At 36.8% G+C, this 20053-nt stretch overlaps 1 protein-coding gene across 1 annotated transcript; it reads left to right on the forward strand.

The window, feature by feature from the left end:
• The first annotated feature begins 225 nt into the window (after window positions 1-225).
• On the forward strand, window positions 226-18287 carry LOC137394549 (MFS-type transporter SLC18B1-like). Its single transcript, XM_068081273.1, has 11 exons — window positions 226-393; window positions 2439-2534; window positions 2866-3111; window positions 4603-4671; window positions 4897-4981; window positions 7111-7262; window positions 9432-9530; window positions 11326-11426; window positions 12610-12711; window positions 15826-15891; window positions 17830-18287. Exons 1-11 carry the CDS (start codon window positions 244-246, stop codon window positions 18026-18028), a joined length of 1365 nt encoding a protein of 454 aa, XP_067937374.1. The 5' UTR covers window positions 226-243; the 3' UTR covers window positions 18029-18287.
• Window positions 18288-20053: the final 1766 nt, after the last annotated feature.

Raw genomic sequence — 20053 nt, forward strand, 5'->3', positions numbered from 1 at the left:
CTTTGAAGATGGGTACTTATTAATGGGGTACTTACTACACTAATGTATAGTCGTGCCACAGTCAATGCTAAAAAAATGTCCTTGAGTCTCCAAAGTTGTATCATGTTTGTTTTACGTTTTCCTATATGCACATGTACTTCACAGGCCATTGTACTCATCTCACTCCAACAGAACTCATACTTCTCTTGCCATATCTCTTCTTAAATATACACATTACCTTTGTAGACTAGCCTTTCAAGAGCAATGGCTGGTGAAGAGAGCGAAACTGACAAGACTACAACAACTGCTGTTGTTTATACGAAAAAACAGAAGATCATGATTGTCTCTATTTTGCTCATACAGTTTTTTGCTGGTAGTTGTCTGTCCACACCAGCACCATTCTTGCCCAAGCTGGTGAGTCATTGAATTTGGTTATAACTGAATACTGCTGCGTATCTTGTACATGTAAGGGACTTCAATTATTGCTTACCTTTGTATCTTGTACATGTAAGGGACTTAAATTATTGCTTACCTTTGTATCTTGTACTAGCCTGTCTTGACAAACTGTTGTTTTTGCGGAGTTGTTCCCCAGTCTGCGGGCGCGCAACACAACAGCTTGTCACAAGACGTACTGCACCTGATGCATCAGGTGCACTTATAGGGAGTTGTTCTCGTCCGTCTATGCGGCTTGGTTGCGATGTTATGTCGGTCGCTCCTTTGGTAATCATAACGAATTTTGCGCAAAAATTTATGTAGAAAAAATAAGATTATAACGTTTAACCAGCGACCAGTCTCTGCGGTAAACTTTAGTAGAACTTGAGAACTTAGACAACAACAGCGACTAAACATGTCGTTATTTGTGCGCTCAGTCAGTTTTAATTCTATTTTTGTATCAGTCAGTTTTATTTGTTCTTATAGATTTTATTTTCAATTTATTTTATTCTTAAATTCTACTAACGTTTACAACAGAGACTGGTATTTGGTTAAACGTTGTAATCTTAGTTTTTTCTGCATAAACTTTTACGCGAAATTCGTTATGATTACCAATGGAGCGACCGACATACAGCATTGTTTATTGCTTACCTTTGTATCTTGTACATGTAAGGGACTTAAATTATTGCTCACCTTTGTATCTTGTACATGTAAGGGACTTAAATTATTGCTTACCTTTGTATCTTGTACATGTAAGGGACTTAAATTATTGCTTACCTTTGTATCTTGTACATGTAAGGGACTTAAATTATTGCTCACCTTTGTATCTTGTACATGTAAGGGACTTAAATTATTGCTCACCTTTGTATCTTGTACATGTAAGGGACTTAAATTATTGCTTACCTTTGTATCTTGTACATGTAAGGGACTTAAATTATTGCTTACCTTTGTATCTTGTACATGTAAGGGACTTCAATTATTGCTCACCTTTGTCCAACATTGACCTTTTATCTGCTGTAGATTCTTAGAAATTTTCTTCACTAAACAGTCAATTTAATTACACTAAAGCTACATTTGAGGCATTTGCAACATTTCTTTAATTTATTTGTTTGGTTTACTACATTTTCAAGTGATTGAAATAATTATTTCTATAGCAATTGTTGAGTCAAGAATAACAATGGCTTTTACCTTCCTAGAAATGGTGTACTCTTAGTATTATTACTGGCTGTACTTGTCAAATGGCAGTCATTGCTTGTTAGATAGCTGTCAATGCTTACTACATGGCAGTCAGTGCTTACCAGGTGGCAGTCAGTACTTGTCAAATGGCAGTCAGTGCTTGTCAGATAGCAGTCAATGCTTGCTACATGGCAGTCAGTGCTTGTCAAATGGCAGTCAGTGCTTGTCAGATGGCAGTCAGTGTTTGCGAGATGGTAGTCAGTGTTTGTCAAATGGCAGTCAGTGCTTACCAGATGCAGTCAGTGCCTGTCAGATGACAGTCGGTGCCTGTCGGATGAGTCGATGCTTGTCAAATGGCAGTCAGTGCACAAATAAGTTAGCTTTTCACTGTTATCGCATAAAACTGACTGTTGTTTTAACCATTGATAAAATGATAATAAATAGAAGCACCAGCTGAGTCCATCATTGATCATTATGCAGCAATTACTTGCTATTTGTTGACTTGATTGAAGATAATGATGAGGCGTTGTTTATTATAGAGCACAGGCTATCTGGTAAACTCCCTCACAGTGATGATCATATGTTATAGAGCAAAGCCTGTGTGTGTTTACTCCTTTGTGCCTTTCCATATTTGTTGCAAGAATAGACTAAGTAGTGAATACCTCTATGGCTTTGTCTATATGTGTTGAAACACAAAGGCCAGCTGGTGAATTTCAGCAGAATCATGGCTATATCTGTTATATATTAGGCACTATATAGCAAACCCTCATGTAACATTCACAGAGTTTCTATTTCCGATCTACTATCAGTTCTAGAATGAATTGCAGTTTAGGCCAACCGAACTATTGTAGAGTGAAAAGCACAACATCGGTAGTAGTCTGACTGGTGTTATCCTCTCTCTCCTGTCTGCCGGCATGCTCATCTTCTCTCCAATTTGTGGTAAATTGGTGAGTCAGTATAGACTTTCTATGCTCTGCTTGCTATAGTTCTAGTGTATTTCTGCCATCAATTGGCCAACGGTCAGCTTTGGAAATATTCTATTGTTAGATATTGTTTCAACGTGAGTTGCCCTTTTAGCTATATTTTTATAATGGTGGTCTTGCAAGGCTAGAAAGATGGAATATCTAATTTATCGTTCTCAACTACTTTGTATTTAAAAAAAACATTTTATAATACATTTCTTTTCAGAATTATGACCTCTTATTAGAGATTAAATATGACCCCTTGATTTTTCTTTTTCACTTAGATTCTTTGAAGAACTTTCATTTATGTTTTTAGATGACTGGCAAGATTTCACCGCGTACAATGCTGCTAGCAGGCATATTTACAATGGGAGTATCAAGTGTACTATTTGGCCTTCTGGCCTATTTTCCGATACCTTCTGCTGACTCTGGGATAAACTATTGGTTCCTAGTGGCAGCATTAGCTATCCGGCTACTGATGGCTGTTGGTACTACTGCTGTCTTCACCTCTGGCTCTACAATTTTTGCGATTTCATTCAAGGATAACTCTACAACAGTGTTGGTAGGTTAACTAACCGTTTATTCTGCACAAGTTGTTGTACATGTGTATAACAGTTCTGAAACAACATGTTCTTTATTGTACATACGTTTTTGTGTACCAGAAACTATTTTGGGAAATTCTAGTTTTTGACCAATAGTTGAAGCAATGCAATGAATTCTGTTTTTTTTATGTTGGGGTGAATGTATTATCTTACAAAAACTAAATGATGTGGAACCTCCATTAATGAAAAGTCTTTGAGTGGATACTGTTTCATTAATGGAGCAATATTCTTTTTAAATTCTATAATTTCATAATTCTATAATTTCTTAAAGTCGTAAATTCCTAGAAATATTTCTTAGTCAAGATGTTTTAAAGAAAAGTCGAATAAAAAATATTTCCAACTTCTAAGAATATTTTCTAAAATATTTCTGGAAGAAGGGGTATTGCTAAGAATCATGAAAGATGCTTCTAAATATAAAAGGCCAAAAATTTAAAAACTCTTTGCTGGCAATTTAAGTGGATGGCAGCACAGTTCGAAAGTGTCACCCTTAAGCTGCTCTGCCATTGGCTGACATCCAGCAATTTCCTTCCTTCTTGGTCAGCCAACACCCACGACAGTAAACAAACGTACAATTCGTAATTTTTGTTATTGCTTTGCTTCTTTTTTCTATATGAACTTTTTCTATTTGTTATGCAGCAATCTAATTCTAACGTATATTTTTTACAGGTTTTAACCACCATTTAAATTCATAATATTGCTTTGGAGTTTTGTGGAAGCTTGGAGCAGATTGGGGCATTTATGGGGTAAAATGCATTCCTACTTACAAAATTTTCTGCTTACAAAACAGCTTTCATAATGAATTAATTTCGTAAGTAGAGGTGTACTGTGTAGGAGTTTAGCAGATTATTAAGAGAAATTAACTTCATGTGTTTTAATTCTATTTATGTTTGCAGTATATCTCAAATTGCAGATTACATAAATTGTTGTCTTCATCAAAAGATATAGTTAGGGGTTTATAAAATCTTCGTTCATTGTGTTGGTTCATAGGTGATCCACAAATGCATTATTACCCGAGAGTTTATCCTCAATATTGATAACCATGTAAATATTGCTACAGTAGGAAGTCATGTCATGAATGCAAAAAGACCAGCTATTATTTAATGAAAATATTATGGATAACATCTGTTCATTTAATAATACAGATATTATGGTGTTCAACTATGTATTCAACAATTCAAATACTGTGATATGCAACCATTAATTTAAGATTACATGTTTTCACAATTCATTCTGATTTGTGAGTTTTAACATGGCTCACTCGTCGTACTTTCTTGAGGCTCAACTTCGAGTAAATTTAGAGCAAATATAAATCTTCCCTTTTGGCACATGAGGGTACGTGAAGTCCTTTGCGAAGATGGGATTATGGCAAATATAAATGGGGCAATTAAACATTTTTATTGCACAATAGCATCTTTTGTCTATCAATGAAGAACCTTTTTTATCTATTGCAGAGTTATATAGAAACGGCTATTGGACTTGGAGTGATGGCTGGACCAGCACTGGGTAGTGGTTTCTACAAGGTGTGCAGGCATTTAGTGCATTATTCACTCACTGCTATGTTACAAATTCAGGTTGTGCCTTGATGATATTATCATGATCAGAACACCTAACCTTGCCAATGACTTCACTCGGAGATCAGGACTATAACATAATGCATACAAATCATTAATATTCAAAGGCAGCGATATGCTGGACAGCGTTTAGTATTTGCTAGCTGATGTTGACAGTCAGCCTTGTGTTTGCAGGCCGGAGGTTTCATGCTGACCTTCAGCGGTATTGGAACAATCTCTATCCTCATGTTTTTCACTCTGGTCTTTGTCTTTCCCTACAGTAAGTGTCAATTGTTGATGGGGTCTGTCTGCTTCCTTTTTTGCTTTCAAAATTCTATGGCTAAATCTTCTATATATCTATATACATGTATATATATTTCTCAAAGTATGTGTGTGAATATGTGTGTCATTTCGGCTATAGCGCACACTGATTATTTTACCAATGTGGCCACGTGTTACGATGCCTCTGTTAAAAAGTATTTTTTGTAAGGTTCCATTACTATAACTGGGGTCAAGGTCAATTTTTCTCACGCGGACAATTATATCGTCTTCGTGAGAAGAGCCTCGACATTATCTCTTCGTTCGGTCAGAAAAGACAGTACGATATCTCATTTTTACATTTGTACCGGTATCGAGAGGTACCAGTATCGTCGTATTCAAAGTTTTGATGGATAGCTTCTGCTGGAACAGTAACCTTTTTTTATACACACACACACTTCTATGCAAGAATTGTTATTATTAATTCTACATATTCAGGATTTTTATTTTGTTTTCTCAGTTCGTATTAATTCTATCATTACCGAATTATCTTTTATTGTAATCATAGCAAAACCGACTTGATTTAACCATTTCTTGCTAATTATTTCACATTTACATTTAAACTCTTTTATAGTCATTTTATTTTTATTTATTTGCCCTGTACGAAACATTTTCCTCATGATATGAAGTTGTTTGACAAAGTTTTAAAACCTTTACAGTTGTTTTTATTGTTTTCTTAATTTATTTCAGCTACACAAACACTTCTCTCATGATATGGAGTTTGAAAGTTAAAATGGCAAATGCTGTTATGTATTAAATACAAATCAATTTTCTGTCCAAAGACTTTTTTATTACTCGGGCAACGTCGGGTTGTACAGCTAGTAATACATATAATCTACATGTAAGTATGGGCATGGAATAATACGAACAAATGCTTTACCCACCCCTAATTCAATGGACAAGCGTCTCAATTTTAAAGTGAATAATCATTTATAATTTTATGCCATGCCTCTTTTCACACTTTTCATATTAAGATATGTAGAGTGGGAAGAGAGTTCGTTGCATCATGGAAACAAAATACCTACGGTAGGCATGGCGATACTATGCTATCAGTCTCTCTAATTTAATAGTTTACCAACTTGATGAAGATACAGAATTTCAACCATTAGCTGTTATCTAGGAGTTTAGTTTATTAGCACACACGTGCTCGAATGTCTGTCAGCATGTGTGGAAGTGATTTCTGGCTTTGCGCTGCCAAGTACATACTCGCTAGTCATTGTAAAAATGCTGATAAATGTATTATACTACATATATGCATTGCACCATCGCGAATTAGTTCAATTTGGCCAAAGTCTTAGAAAGTTCTAGATGTAATAGACTAAGCACCAGAACATCGAGCGGTTCTTCGAATTAATATTTGCTTGTTATCAATACTTGAACTAGGGGGATGACTGGATTGTGAGTTGAGGGTCTGGACTCACTCTGAAGTCTTAAAACTTGCTTGCAATTCAAATTAGGGTAATATTACTCTTTTTCCTTCATGAACATTCACTATGTTTCCATGACACGCATGATTTGCAAATTTGAGCTAATCCGCTAGTTAACCGCGTCATGGAAACGTCATAAATTTGCAGGCTAAGCGAGTTTTGTGATTTGCAAAACTTTATCGAATCCATCATGCCTGCGAATAATGGAAAGAGTACTTGCAAATGATGCGCATTAAAATACTGCGCCAGCTATTCAATTTTAAACGTTTTCAAGCTTTCGTTGTCCTTTCTCGATCAAGTTTCACGTGTTTGCGTCGCTAACTACGGCGCTAATTACTAACTTATACCGTACAATTCCTTACCTATTCTCAACAAGGCGCTGGAGTTAATCTCCATCATGTGAATGTCCATAGAAACACTTAATTCACACGGTTGCGCACAACTCCAAATCTGCATGATGCGCGTCATGGAAACATAGTGATTAACATTCTTAGAAATAGTATGCTGCTGGCAGTGAAATGTCTCCGAGTGGATATCTGCTGAAAAAATAAGTGTACTTTGTGAAAGCGTTATCAGTTTACCAGTTTGGTCAACTAATAGCTTCATTTGCTGACAGGTAAGCCTGACTTACACATAAACTTTTACGTAATTTCCTTTCTTATAGCTGATGCCAGCGATGCAGATGAAGGTCAGGCAGCTTCCTACAAATGGATTTTTTTACAACCAAATATAAGCCTTTCGTTTTTATGTACTGTGGTGACAGGTTTAATGTGGACAAGTCTCGACCCTGTCTTAGAACCTGAGCTACGTAAAAAGGTGAGTCACACTGTGTATAAGTGAACTCGTTTTATAGCTGATTTCTGTCAGCCGCCCTTTTTTAGATCCCTTTGAACCCTGACAACTGTGTAAATTTATAGCATAACTGAGTCATTAGCAGTTGCTTGCTAGCCATTGCTAACCAACAAGTGCTTAGAGATTTCTTCAGTACGTTAAGGTAAGTTATCATGCAATTAGTCATTGATTATGTCCCTAATAGCACCTGCTATATGTCACTGTTTATCTATATATGTAAATCTCAGTCCATCTGTGATTTGGTCCATTCAGCTATAGCTACTCTAAATCTTGAAATGAAAAATCCATATCGCAGAAGATTTGATCTCAGAACCTCCTGTTCTCCAGACGAATTGTCTAAGGGGATCCCAAGAAAGTACGCACTAACCAATCGAGCTACGCGAGATGCATGGATTCATTGGGCGATTTAAGTCGCTATCTAGGTTAAAATACGCATAGCGACTGCGTTACTGCGCAACATCACTAAAGCTTGCTCTCACTGCTCTTATTAATAAGTTTAGCAATATGGATACTAGGTTATTCAAATTAGCCATTGGCAATGTGCCAGGCTAATGGCAAGTGACAGGCAACTATATTACCTGCCACTGTCTATATTCTATAAGCTGTCTTTGAATACCCGCCTGCCGTGCATTCCGCTAGTAAGTTTATAAATCGAACCTCAGCCTACTAGCTGTACATGGAAACACATTAACAGTCTGGAGTGCTATACAGTCATACTTCAACTTACAAGCTTGATGCGTTCCGAGACTGAGCTCGTATGTCAATTTACTCGCATGTTGGTGCAATTTATTTATATATAGAACAATTAAATATATATTTATTGATTTCCATACTCTGAAAAATGCAAATAAAACACTCAAAACAAGATATTGTAACAGAAAGAACTTGTTGGTTATTGTCCTAACTTACCACTTGCTTTCAAAAAACAACAAATAAAAAATAATGCAAGGAAATGTGTTAAATTAAAATGTAAAATTAAATACATACAGTAACAGCTAACGCAAGCATTTGCCAGAGAGATAGAGAGATATAAGTTATCCTTCATTACAACAGTTGACTTTGATAAATTTGAATTTTATCAAAGTCTTAAAAGACAAACTTAGAAGCAAATCTAAAAGCAAACCTTCATTTTTAACTTAACGTAATTAAAATTTCTTCGGCGTTCATAGTTTGAAGTTTCTCGCTAGTTAGCTAATTTTCCTTTTGTTTCGCTTTCACGACTAGCCGGCCGTTTTAAGATGGACCTATCTAAGGATGTTTGCCTTTGTCGCCCTTTCAACATGTTGCGATTAGGACGAACACAGGTGTCTTCACAACGGTTTACTGCACGACCACTAGCCAACTTGTCCGAATGTCTATTTTTACAGTTTTGATAGATAGCACCGGCCTTTTTAAATAGCGTCGTTTCAGTTATGCTGTCACCGGCCAATTGTTTATCTTTTATCCAATGCCTGCGCGATCTCTCCATCAGCGGTGATGAAGATCGCTGCGCCGTTTAGAAACTACGGTTAGTCCTTTTGCGAGCTAAATGCCCTGAATATAATCCTTCTGTTTGATAATTGTGGATGTATTTCTGTCATATTGCTGAGCTAGCTCAATCATGCATACACATTTCGCATATTTTTTAATAAGTTTTCGTTTAATATCAATTGTTATCATTTGCTTTTTCTTTGCATTATTTTTCATTTTACTTACAAACTTTCGGTCTACGCACAGTACTTTTAATTCACATAATTCTGCATTGAACAGCGCGCACAAAAACACGGTACAAAAGTATAACCTGTGCAGTTGAAAAATACAGATTGATGCTGTTGTCATAAAACACCTCCGGCATACTTGGCAACTGACTCACGTGCTCATATCTCAAACATGGCTCGCATGTTAGTGCTAAAACTTGTTGAAAAGCTGGCTCGTATCTCAAGTTTCTTGTATGTTGGAGCACTCGTAAGTTGAAGTATTACTGTATATTGTGGCGTTATGTTCAAATAGTCGGTCAACCCTCGCAGTATTTCCCATGGATTCCCGAACCATTACTCCCTCCTCTTGTACAAGACATTCACCAATGAAGTTGTTTATGTAAATTGATACCAGCTCCCACCTTCCAACCACTGTTCTCTGTTATACTCTTTTTAGTTTGGTTTAGAGGAGGAGATATGTGCTCTTATATTCATTGTGCTGTCTGTTATGTACACCGTGGCAACAGCAATTGTTGGAAAAGTCTTTGAAAAATGGGTATGTCAGCTCAATCCTATCCTAACATTGCCAAGAAACTATGTCAGTTTGTATGCAAACCTTGGGAGGCCTACAACATTGGTCTGTCGGCTTGAGAAATATCTACAACTATCAGCAGTTAGATTTGGTGTGAATGGCCCTTCATCATTGGAATTCATGCCTTGTTTTATCATCTTGTTTTATTTTGTTCATGAGTTTTATCGTGACCCCCTAATTCACAGCTCACATTTTATGCTATGCTGTTATACCATTGCACGCACGTGTTCACAAGTCTGTGTCTATAGTAATCGTACCTGAACACAAAATTATTTAATTTTCAAGATTTTTCAGTTTATCATTGTTGAATTTAATTGATCTATTGAATTTACATACAATCATTTCTATGAAACTTTAGTTGGATTAACCAAGCTAATATAAAGGAAAAACTACGATGTTGTACAAGAAAATGCTTTTAAGGTACTTTCAAATTGTCTATGCGGATCCCAGAAAAGTACTCGCTAAGAGATATATTTATCTACATCAGTATACATAATGGTTAATTTGTTAATTTCACAGTTGTCAGTTGTACAATAGATAAAATAACAAGTGAATTATCCTTTCTTTAATAGAAACAACTCTCTTCAAGTACGTATTCCTTTAGTCAGATGCTGAAACTCTTAAACAAGTTGTAACAGTTCGAAGTTATCACGGATAAGCATCGCCCTGTATTTTTTAAAACGTAACTTCTACTCAAATATTTTTGCATATAACAACTTAGTTGGCTAGCGATATAAAATTGATATAAAATAGTATTTATTGATAGGAGTTTGTTTGTGATTAGCTACTTTGTCAGCTTTGCCTCGCTTGTTTAGTTATCTATCAAACTCAAATTTATTAGTTTTGTGTCTCGCACTCTTTGGAACAGGAATACTATAGTTGACTTGTTTAGCAAAGACCCGTCAATTAGATGATATGTATTATTACAGTTTGGGCTAGTCTCATTTGGTATGTATTCATCTATAGAAATGCTGGTGCATGTGTGTGACAGTGGAAGATCTGCAATAATGAACACACCCAGTTTTCACTTACCCCCTGTCTGGTTGTCCATTAACTCATAGCTGAACCAATAGTTGACGAGCTCAGTTTCAGTCCATCTCCAGTATTACACTTGAACGGAGATTAAATTCAGAAACCGTTTCAGCTAGAATATGCTTTATGTAATCATTATGTAACGCTTCTGTGTTCCCTACTGGGTTGGTTAATATATCAAATGCTTTGTGTGGGAAAGGAAATGGATCAGTATTTTTTCCTGCTGCCATCTAAACTATTCATCCTTCCTGTAACCATTCCATGTACAGTAAAGTCTCGCTAGGTAAGTTTGAATAGGTAGCTTTGTGATAGTTATAATCTTCTGTAACACTCACGCTAAGAGTTTATAGGCACTTCCTGCTCTTCCATTTTGCCTCATTTTCTCTGAGCTACACTGTTCATAACTTACAAAGTATACCAAAAACTGCTTCTTCATCCATTACACCAATCCAGTCCTTTTAGCTTGCGATTTTATCCATTTTTATGTGAATAGTTAGTTCTTACTCATCCCTATTGTAAGGTTACCTGATGTGGTACAAATAACTCAATGATTGCATCTGATGCTCTTAAGGAGCTCAGGTTTTGTCAGTGTATATTATGTCAGCTTCTGATTCAGTTGTAACACGCTGAAGCGAGCTATCGGCTTTCCTAGGAACTTCTGTTTTATGTTTTACGACTACGTACTGTAATAGGGCTATGCTTACCAGTTTTGTTTTTAAAATTACAGAAGCAAGTTGACTCATTAAAGGTGTTGTTTCTGGGTCTGTTACTTGCTAGCTTGGCCTTCGCAATGCTCGGGCCATCTCCCTTCATTCCAGGACTACCGAGGTAATTGCTAACATGGGTTTTTAGACTTCAGAGACATTGATTTAAATGCATTTGTAGAAACAAATGCAGGCCAAACAGTGCATAAAATTAATTTTTTTATAATTTAACAAGCGTGTCCACTAGAAACCGAACTGCATTTTTGTAGCTTGTAGTTTGGTGGAGCTCAGTCTATGATTAGCAAACATAAACTGCAAATACTGATCAATCTGGCATGCATATTTTCTGTAGTAGCAAGTTGTCAAGTAACTTCCATTTGTTGTTTTTTAATTTTGCATGAGCTATTGATCATGTTATGTCATGATTGCCCAATTTCTAAGCATTTCAAAGTTGGTGAATTTGTAATATTCGTTAATAAGACATTTTATAATACGTACTAGAAGAAGAAAAAATATAGTATTTACATTTTTTAACTTATCTCAAAACACAAAACAGCCAATTTATAAAATTTGTTGTACAAGCTTTTGTCAATTATTGCATAGGTAGGTGTAACAAACCAAGGAAGGCAAATCACGATGTAGTTTTACAAGAAAATGCAAAGTGATTATTGTTTTTAAAAATGGCACAAACATGTCAGGACTTTGTGAAGACAATTTTTACATGGTATATTGAGGAATTATCTTATCACTACAGTTAGTGTTCTCGAGAACTCAGTATTAAAACCCCTAATGAGTATTTTGCCAAGTTAGTCACAGGAAATATTTATAGACTTCAGGTTAGTCAGCCAGCGCTGTCTCTGTACAGTTCTAACTCAATCCGCTGTCTTCGTACAGTTCTAACTCAATCCTATGATACTTTATACTAGAGTTGCGGTAACCAATGAGAAGCTTCTGATTTCACAACAGTTGATAGAAATAGTTAAAGTGATGAAAGTGTAACAGCTTGCAGCTGAACGTCTCGAGTCAAACTCAATTGGTTCAGTCATGCTGAAGCTCACCTCTGATTGGACAATATATTAGCAAATGATAGATTTAATCATGATTCATAAGATAGGTAATAGCTGAACCAACATTAATTTTCTGTGCGCGATTCTACTCCGTATGGTCGGTATTTATAACTTCACTGGCTTCACCGAGATATACTCACATCGACAGCTTCAGTTCAGTTGGTGTGTGGATATTCTTTTATGCTTCATTCCTGTTCTCTGTGGACAAGAACTTATTACACATGTTTTTGTACTTTGTAGACCGCTGTGGGTTTTGCTAATCTGCCTGGGTGTGTTGGGAGCCGCATTTGGTGCCCTTGTGGTTCCTTGCCTCAATCTGCTACTCTCTCCTGAATCTGGACCGTGAGTATTGGAGTTACTCTACTATTTCCGAGACAAGGCTTCGCCTTCACAAGCCGCTTCTCAAACCTATATACAGTAGACGCTCCTATAACGGATACCTTCTATAACGTAAATTCCAGATAACGTAAAAAGTTTATGTGAAGTTTTTGCCTCGTACTACGTAAAAAATCCATATGAATTTTCAAACTCGATTTGCAATATAGCGTTATATCTATTATATATATAACTTCCATGACATTCTCGTTTGTCGTGATAGGTCGTCAGATGTGTCGACGAAACAGATACATGTGATGGGTAGCTGCGCGGTTGTTCATAAATACTTAAAGGCGATCGATTGGTGCAGGTGTTTTAGTGTTGGTTCACCAATCTCAATGTCACGAGTTATAGTATCGTCGAAAGTTCTCTTTTATCCTAACCTTGACCCCTGGGTACAGATAAATGATGAACAGTTATTACCTCTTTTTTATAGTAAAAATATTCGATTGTTTTGCTTTATTGTAGACGTATAAAATATTGGTTATTAGTTTTATTTTGCAGAATAGACTCTGCTGTTTAGAAAAAACCAGCAAGTTGTTAAAAATGATCATTGAATATGCGCTCCCCATCAACTTATTGTAAAATTACCGCAATCATGGTCTATAAAACCAGTGCGATTGATGATAAAAAGGAGAAAAATTGTCGAGGCAAACCAGTAATACTGCAGTTACGGTACAGCCTACAAATTAAAAAATTTGAGTCAAATTATACCTTTTTGTAGCGCCACAGAGGTGAGTTTTGAAAACTTTTGGAATGGTATGGGCAATTTACATGTATTTTACTGTTCTTATAATGTAAAATCCCTATAACGTGAACATTCTTGGAAAGGATTATTTACCTTGTAGGAGCACCTACTGTATAGTTGAGTAAAAGACTTGCTCTTGGGTTGTGTTCGCTACTCGCAGGTAGAATGCATACGGCATTCGCATTCCAATCAGAATTACCCCACAATGAATAAGAATCATCATAGTTTTTGAGATGACTTATACACATGAGGTTATGCAATAAGCAACTCGGCTTTGTCTCATTGGCCGTAGGTAGGCGTATGCCTCTCAATGAATTGTTAAAAACTGCAGCTTGAGATCGTCTTAAATAGCTTGAGTTAGTAGGCTGCGATATGGATATGACTGTTTGTCATATCCATGTTTCTATTGGATTTGTCTTCTTGTTTTCCTCTAATTGTAAACGCAATGACTGTGTTGGTTGCGTACTGTCAATGGTGCTGCGGAGAGTATAACTCGGAGTTGGTCATTACGAATAGGCCACAATGGTTGCACAACATACAGCCTGTGTCAATTATAGACATTTCTCACCTATGCGTCTCTGTGGCGCACATCGGCAATACAAAAGCCCCATAAAGGCATTATATTCTTGTGCAACGTTGTCTGTATTTTATTAATATTGTCACGGTGTACCAAGACTAAAGTTTTATAGCAATTAACCAATCAAATTCAAATATGATAAGCAGGTGAACCTCTATCTAGATTGGAGATACTAAACTTCATGAAGAAGACAGCCAAGTGTAAAGTACTATGACCCAATGGAAAGTTGTTTGAACAATACAATTTGTATAGTATGTTACACTTGCCAATTGCCAAACTTTATTTTCAATAACATTATAAAACTTTAAAATTCATAAAAAAGCCAATCGAGATCAACATGAACAAAAGTTTAATGTAAAGCTCCTATGTAATGTAAAGACAATCATACAAAACATAAGGCAGTATTTACTACAGTTCATAGATATAGCGCCTAGAGGTGGAACGAGACAGGTTTTTTAAGCTCGAGACGAGACTCGAGACACTATCTTGTAAAAATTCGAGACTCGAGACACGAGACAGTAAAATAATGAGCATTTGGTGATGATTTCACTACACAAGTACTAGCTACTTGGTATATATAAAATTAATAAAACTCTTTTTAAATTGAATTTTCACCTAGTGTAAACGATTTAAATACAACATTTTAATAGTGATATGCATGTAGTTTTTGTAAACAAAAGTGACACAAACAGCTCTAAAATACCGAAGTTATATATTCTAAGAATTTTGAGCTTGATTGATCATAATTATTATAAACATATTGCTTTGTACATGTATATTTTTACCATCTATTGAATAGTTCTTACTTTTTAATGTAATGTGTAATGAAACCGATAGCCGTCGCTCTACAAAGAAATACCGCAACTAAAAGAACACACGATAACACTTTCATTCTTATCGTTTCATTAATGTTAAGTTTTGTTTGTGTATTAGCTGTAGTATGTGAATTATATTTAAATTGTACTCATGAAATTATATTAATTACTGTATACATGCGCATGTATATTCTTATATTGAGCTAACAAAACGTCATTGTTAACCGAACACGGACTATGGTCGACACGGCCTTTCGTTCGTTTCTCCCTGTCCGGGCAAGTTTTACCCGCGATTGGTAGTATATACCCACGTAAAAGAGGCCCGAATTTTATGAAGGGCGGTTGGTGTTTAGACACGATACGATAAAATACAGAGATTTTACCCGCAAAAGTCTAATTTATTAAATTGGATTATCCGAAGAGTAATTAGATACGACCCGGTATCTGTTTTAAGGACACAGAACCGAACTAAAAAATAACAGGGCCGATGTCCGGACTACATGATTAGACTCAGTGGCCAACATAATCAGTAGCAACAGGTAGTAACGGACCGGGTATAACTTTAAAGGCAGTTGCCCGCAATCCATTACAATATATGAAGTTGTTGCTACCGCAAGAAGCCATGTTTTAACAACCGTGCGCAGGCGCTTTAGTTCTATTTCCTGTCTCGAGTTTGGCAATAGTTAAGTCGAGACCGAGACGAGACAGGTCGATACTCGAGACGTCTCGTGTCTCGTTCCACCTCTAAATTAGCGCCGATAAATTTGTAAATACTGTAGGCTACTTAAGCATCTATAAGTGGTGTTATCAGCAATAACCAAGAGAAGACAAATTCAAGTGCATTTTAGTAGGCAATGTCATAACCTATCTTTCTCTTGATGTTTTAGGAAGTGTCAAAGAACCATAAATGTTGCTCATTCTGTTTATTAATTGCATTGCAGAGAGTCTCTGAATGATGCCTCAAAGGCAGTGATAATGGGTATCTGGAACAGCGCGTTTTCTTTAGGGTGGGTAACTTTTGTAAGCTAAGTAGAAGTTAATGAGTATTTGTATTACTTTTAGCTTTTCATATTAGTTGTATAATCTCAACGCTATCATCAATCATGCTGAATGTACTTTGTACAGTAATTACAATACTGTTGATGTGAAATATTATGAAACATAATATTATTGGAGTTAAATAAGCGGCTTTATGAGAGATATTACTATATCAGCTAAAATCTTTACTTATTATGTTCATGTGCAGAGTGAATTCATCATTTGTCTAGACATTTGTGCGATTGAGTTTTGAATGTTTTGCTGGTATTCACTACTTATTACTAATCTTTACTTATTATGTTCATGTGCAGAGTGAATTCATCATTTGTCTAGACATTTGTGCGATTGAGTTTTGAATGTTTTGCTGGTATTCACTACTTTCTGATTTTCATAAAGCACTCGCTGTACTAGCTGATTGTTGTAAAGCTCTAACTCCTCTCTACTAGCTGATTGTTATAAAGCTCTAACTCCTCTATACTAGCTGATTGTTACAAAGCTCTAACTCCTCTCTACTAGCTGATTGTTATAAAGCTCTAACTCCTCTCTACTAGCTGATTGTTATAAAGCTCTAGCTCCTCTCTACTAGCTGATTGTTATAAAGCTCTAACTCCTCTCTACTAGCTGATTGTTATAAAGCTCTAACTTGCACGTTCTCAGTTTTTGTTTGATTAACTGTTTTATTCCTTATGAGTATGTTTATATAATATATTTGCTTTTATTATACGGTGCAATCGATTATGAAATAGACTCAGATATCCTACGTATAACTACACTGACTGCAATTCAGGCTATGGTCTCATTTAGCAACACACTGATTTCTTCTTTTACATGCTCACAATCCGATTGTCATGGTCAGCTACGTACTGTTTTATTATATTTTTGTATGTGTCTGCTTCGTCACGCTATAGGCCAGGGGTCATCAACTCGCGGCTCCGGAGCCTTATGCGGCTCTTTCATTCCCTCCCTCCGGCTCCCTCTGACTTTGGATTTTTTCCTTTTACCATATGCTGAGTAATTCATAAAAACATGGAAGTTTTATCACTAGATTTTGGAATATAATTTAAAAAACAGTAATTATGGTGATAAATCAAACATCTTTGCTTATTATGCGTCATTATTTATGCGCCAATAAAACCCCCAAAATTACACCAGCTGGCACGGCACTCTTTGATTTATTCTCGGAACTGATGTATTTCTCGGAACTCAGCTAATTTGAGCAAAAATCGCTGCATGAATGAAATTTGCTCTAGCTAGAATTTAAGTTCGGGGTTTCTTAAAAGAAGGACTGAGTTAAACATGAAATTGTGATTTTTCTTGAAAGTAACCTTATAAACAATGTAATATTTTCACGTTACGATCAAGTTATTATTAGCTATTTTATTGTTTTTTGCAAAAATGTAATTTTGTTTTCTCAGTTGTTAAATCATTATACATACCACACCTTTTCGTTTTATGGTGTAAACATGGTATAAAAGCATTGAATGCTAAATGAAAACGTTACATGTAGTATTTATGTATTTTTCAATTTAAAATATCAAAGGGGGTTGGTGGCTCCCACTGCGTTCATTCTTGCGGAAAACGAGTCCAAATGGCTCTTTGAGTGGAAAAGGTCGCAGACCCCTGCTATAGGCTCACGCGTTTGACAGCAACACACTGCATTCTAATTCATACACAATGGACCATGGTCTATTCTGCGATAAATATCCTGTATATCATGGGTTGCCAGATGCGTGTGTGTGTAGGTTATTACCCCGTTATAAGTAAGATGTTTTTGTCAAATGTTCAAATACCAATACGCTGCTGCCAATACGCTGCTGCCAAGAGTTTGCTTATGAAACTATGGCTCTTTTTTTGCTAGCTGTAGCTAAAGCGATGCATGTAAATCACTATATTCTGTACTATTACAGTGACCTAACTGGGCCCATTATCTCGGGCACTGTGGCAGAGTATAGTGGATTTGGATGGGCAATGACAGCGTGTTCGCTGACTAGCTTAACCATTGCTGTTGTCGTAGTCATTTTTAAGATGTATCGCCGGCGTCAGAGGTCACCCGATCTCAAGGGGCCTGATGAGGAACGCAGGTCACTATTAGCTACAAACAGTTAGATTTACCCTGTAAATAGTCGATAAGCATTGTCTGTTGTAACCATTTTGGTGCTGTTTTCATGTATCTACACGCTTTTCCTAGAGTTGTCTACGTGAAAAGATTCTACAAATTTGCCAGTATAGTGTTATGTGTAACTTAGTATGTGGAGCTTTTTTGATTCAATAGAATAACTTATTGGCTTTTGTGATTTTATACTGATGTAAATTATTGACCGGTGCTTCCCTACATGCTAACAAAATTGTTATACAACTAATTTTTCATAATAAAATCATGAGATTCACATTTCAACATTTTGCAGTAATATTTTTGTAGAAACTGTAAACGAGTGGGAATGCATAGACTTATGGTTCAAAATATACTTTTCATGTCTATTTAACCATGTTCACTTGGTAGTTTAAGTAGTCCATTGAAACATGAGCGATAAGTCATTGTGCATATGGCTATTCATCTGTTCCGCTGCCAAAGAGTGATTGCAATACCGCTGTCACTAACAGGTTATACATTTAGTTTCAATACAGTTTCCAGTCGTAATCAGTATTGATTGAAGCGTAATACTGCCGATCTGTTCTTAACAATATGCATGGTTTGTTAGTTTGTTTCAACAAAAACCAAATGCCGATGTTCTTAGCCATGATAAGTCTAGCGAATCCACTACTACTGGCATTCGAGAATATTATTTCATGTCATTATTTATATAGGTAGACATGATTCACCAAACGTTTTACCTTTTGTATGTACCGTTTAACCCAAAAACTGTAAACCCGTATTTAGAGATCTCTAGTACAACTGCCTATTACATATAAGCCATGGTGCATAGCAACCACGGTGCCGTACTGTGTACAGTGTTCCAAAAGCCTGATCGTCGTTTTGTTGTGTATGCTGCCCTCAGTGCAGCGTTCAACTTTCAGCACGAGATTCAGTCATGGTCAGGATCGTAAGCTACACAAGCACTTCAAAGTGCTTTGCAGTGTGTGTCAAAGTGAGAAAACCTTTGCAAAGCATGTCTCCGCAGAGGCTTTGCCGGATGTCTCTGACAAACAGTGCCACCAGTGACGTGACAATCGCCCTTGTCAATGTCGTCCTCTCCGTCAAGTTGAAGAATGTCACAGCAGATGCTTTCCGTCTCTGCGGCTGCCAAAATGGCAGCCTGTAGAAACTCGTAGACCTGAGAGAGAGCCGATCGTAGTCTCTGTTGCTATTTGGCTGATGACTCCGACACGAAAGTTGATGTTCTCCCAACAACCATTTTCACGGGCCACCACTGTTTACAGAGTCCAGCTTTTTTGGCTATTGCCATTCACTTCTCACCTTCCAATCATACTTTGCTAGGTCTGCTATCAGACAAGTTTTACTAAAATAGCAGATGCTTTTTTATATTCATAAAAGCAAAGTCAATTATTATTTTCATCACAGAAATTTGATCTGTCAAAACATTAGGAGAAGCAAAAATAAATTACTTCTTTCACAGTTTAATACTTAGTTCATAACGTATTTGAAAACTTGAAGTAAATTCTGGTCGTTGAGGATAGCCAACTCCCAACTCAAGAGCGAGTTCACGCAAACTCAATGAGTTGATGAACAGACTCGTGGGCGAGCCGATAAACAGACTCGTGGGCGAGCCGATAAACAGACTCGTGGGTGAGCCGATAAACAGACTCGATGGCGAGCCGATAAACAGACTCGATGGTGAGCCGATAAACAGACTCAATGGCGAGCCGATAAACAGACTCGTGGGTGAGCCGATAAACAGACTCGTGGGTGAGCCGATAAACAGACTCGATGGCGAGCCGATAAACAGACTCGGGGGTGAGCCGATAAACAGACTCGTGTGTGAGCCGATAAACAGACTCGAGGGCGAGCCGATAAACAGACTCGATGGTGAGCCGATAAGCAGACTCGATGGGGGAGCCGATAAACAGACTCGGGAGTGAGCCGATAAACAGACTCGAGGGTGAGCCGATAAACAGACTCGGTGGTGAGCCGATAAACAGACTCGATGGCGAGCCGATAAACAGACTCATGGG

Source organism: Watersipora subatra, chromosome 4 (genome assembly GCF_963576615.1).
Source record: "Watersipora subatra chromosome 4, tzWatSuba1.1, whole genome shotgun sequence".
NCBI classification, from domain to species: Eukaryota; Metazoa; Bryozoa; class Gymnolaemata; order Cheilostomatida; family Watersiporidae; genus Watersipora; species Watersipora subatra.